We start from the raw sequence: 3055 nt of genomic DNA, 5'->3' as shown, positions 1-3055 counted from the left end.
AAAAAGAAGATTTAAGGAATAAAATGCTACTAACAATATTGTAGATGGACCAGTCAGGATTGCTTTCATTGGAGGATAAGTGATCAAAGCATTCTTTAGCGTCTCCTTCTATCAGAATATGGCTCCAAGAGTTTTGCTTAGCAATTTGAGCAGCCCAAAGAATAGCAGTGGCTTCGGCTATGAGAGGAGAGCAAGGCTGATGGACTTTGGACCATATGTTACAATCACACATTAGTCATCTCTGGCAACCACGACGAGAGTGGACCAATTCTCAACAATAGCGGCGTCCATGTTGAGCTTGATCCAGAATTGAGGTGGGGGCTCCCATTTGTGTTGGATTGGGAGTGGTGGAGTGGGATTCTCAGTTGAGAAAAATCTGGACAACTCATTGAAGCGATAGTTTACTTGCCTGATAGTTTTGAGAATGTCGACTTGCTCATCCTGATATGAGATGCGATTCCTAAGCTGCCAGATTTCATCAAGCACTATGACCATGTTGAGGGAGATCATCCAACTGTACTCTGTTGGGCACGAAGCTCGTGGGGGGTTGAGCACAGGATTTATGATGTCCTCACAGGAAGCAATCTAGATTTTGTCAACGTTCAGACCCCAACAGGTGGAATGCCAGATGGCTTTGGCTACAGGGCATTTAAAAAATAGATGGCAGCATGTGTCAACCTCTTGATTGCACATCTTGTAGTTGGGGTTGTCCACATTGATTTTTTGAAGAAAATTTTCTTTCGTAGGGATGGCGTTTGCTCCTATTCTCCAAATCAACATTTTAAGCCTTCCAGGAACTTTGAGCTTCCAAATCTTGTTCCAAGGAACATCAGATTGAGGGTTAAGCTGGGTTAAGTTGGATGCAATTTGGAAAGCTGCCTTGACAAAAAATCGGCCCTTGGAATTTGGCAGCCACATGAACGTGTCAGGTCTAGGGGTAGGAGGCAGATGAATGGAAAGGATTGCCACGGCGAAGTCATGCTCAAAAGTCTCATTTATGAGAACGGTTTTCCAGCTCTGAGTAGTCTGATCAACAAGTTGGCAGACCATCAGAGGTGTATGAGAGACTACTTTTGAATTGGGTTTTGGCAAGAATCCTTGAATCCAAGGTACCCATGAGTCTTGCCTAGGGGTGGCAAAATAAACCCAAACCCATTTGCCCACTTAAATCCACCCAATTATTAGTTGGGTTAAATGGGTATCAACCCAATTAAACCCAGTGATTATTGAGTTTTAACTAAAAACCCACTGAACCCTATTTAACCCAAAAACAATATTCTCAAATTCAACCCAACCCTTCTCATAAAAAAAAAATTTAAAAAAAAAAAAATCCAGCCCTCAAACATTTCAGTGTTTCACGAGGGTTCATTTTCAGATTTAAAAGCAAAACTTTTCTTTTCCCAAACAGTTTTCTGGGAAACCAAACACACCTTTACCACAGAAAAATCGGGAAAAAAAAAATTATAACTGATGACGTACATAGAATCGAGACAAGCCACAGCCATGGCTTCACGGAAAATCATTTCTCTCATATTTGAACACCGGAAAAATAAAAATAGAAATAAAACCCAAAGCCGGACCTTGAAGCTCTCGACGATCTGAACCTTGAAGCTCTCGACGATTTGCCATTGATGGTGAAGTAGAGGAAAATTCGACAAAACCCAAAGCCGGACCACCTGATCATCGCCGGCCGCATCTCAGCCCCTCTCTCTCTCTCTCTCTCTCTCTTTCTCTCAAGTCTAAACCTAGATACAAATATCTGATTTTTTTTTTTTTTGAAAGCAATATCTGATTTTAAGATTTAAAAAATTAATTTAATTAAATTTTAAAAAATTATAAATTCAGAATTTTATTTTTAATTTTTTGACGTGACTTTTTAAAAAAATTAAAATGTTGATGTGTCATTTAAAAAATACAAATTAAAATATTTTGGTCATTTTTTAAAATTTTAGAGTAATTTGGTCATTTTCACTTTAGGGGCATTTTGGTAATTTTGATAATTGGTAATTGAGTGGGTTGGGCTTTACCCATTATAATTGGGTTGGGTTGGGTTTGGGTTAGAAACAATTAGTTAAATGGGTTTTAATGGGTGAATGGGTTTTATATACCCAACCCATTTATGTCCACCCCAAACTCACCCATTTGACACCCCTAGTCTTGCCAAACGTTGATGGAGGCTCTGTCTCCTATGAGATAGTAAGCACCCTTAATGATGATGTCTTTGACGCTCTCGATAGCCTTCCAAATTGGGGAGGCAAATTTGGCTGGTCTTTGTGGAGCCAATCTTGTCTAACTTAGTATTTTGCCCTTAGAATAGCCATGCATAAATTGTCACGCTTGGAGGCAACCATCCAAGCTAGCTTTGCAAGCAATGCTCTATTAGTGTCTTTGGCTTTTTTGAAACCAAGACTGCCTTTCCATTTTGGAAGGCAGAGCTTATCCCAAGCTTTCCACGCGAGATATTTGCCATTTTGCTTCTTTGGCTTCCACCAAAAATGCCTTGAAGTTGCGTCAAGATTATCACAGATCTTAGCTAGGATTTTAAAGGAGGACATGACATATGTCGGAAGTGTTTAAGCCACTAAGTTGATAAGTGTACATTTGCCAGCCCAAGATAGGCATTTACTTCTCCAGCCGGTAAGCCGGGCCTCGAGCCGATTTCGAATGAATTTGGAAGTCCTTTGATAGTGCTTTAGATAGGAATAGTGGGGCGCCTAGGTAAATAGCGTCTTGCTTGAGCCCCTTCATTTGGAGGACTTACTTAATGAACTTTTGGGGTTGGTTGTGGGTGTACTTGGAGAAGAAAAACTCATAATTATTTATGTTAAGCTTTTGTTTAGACCAATTGCAGTACATTTCAATACAATCATTGATCTTTGCTGCATCTCTTCTAGTTGCCCTGGAAAAAAGGACGATGTCATCCGCATACGTGACATGAGAAATTTCTGATCTGCCAATACTCGATATTTTTTGAAGCTATTTCATGTTCAAGCATTCGTGAGAGTAGCTCCTAGCCTAAAATGAATAGATAAGATGAGAGAGCGTCCTCCTATCT

At 39.9% G+C, this 3055-nt stretch overlaps 1 protein-coding gene across 1 annotated transcript; it reads right to left on the bottom strand.

Moving 5' to 3' along the window:
• Nucleotides 1–231: 231 nt before the first annotated feature.
• On the bottom strand, nucleotides 232–1050 carry LOC142620536 (uncharacterized). The gene is made up of 2 exons (XM_075793894.1): nucleotides 679–1050; nucleotides 232–585 (listed from the first exon to the last, which is right to left on the bottom strand). The coding sequence occupies exons 1-2, from the start codon at nucleotides 1048–1050 to the stop codon at nucleotides 232–234; spliced, it is 726 nt and encodes a 241-aa protein (XP_075650009.1).
• Nucleotides 1051–3055: the final 2005 nt, after the last annotated feature.

Source organism: Castanea sativa, chromosome 12 (genome assembly GCF_040712315.1).
Source record: "Castanea sativa cultivar Marrone di Chiusa Pesio chromosome 12, ASM4071231v1".
NCBI lineage: Eukaryota > Viridiplantae > Streptophyta > Magnoliopsida > Fagales > Fagaceae > Castanea > Castanea sativa.
This window is presented reverse-complemented; position numbering and strand designations above follow the sequence as displayed.

Coding starts and splice junctions, on each gene's coding strand:
- LOC142620536 (XM_075793894.1), bottom strand. CDS start 1,050: ATGGTCTGCCAACTTGTTGATCAGACTACTCAGAGCTGGAAAACCGTT. Junction 586..678: donor ACAAGATGTGCAATCAAGAG/GTTGACACATGC, acceptor GACAAAATCTAG/ATTGCTTCCTGTGAGGACAT.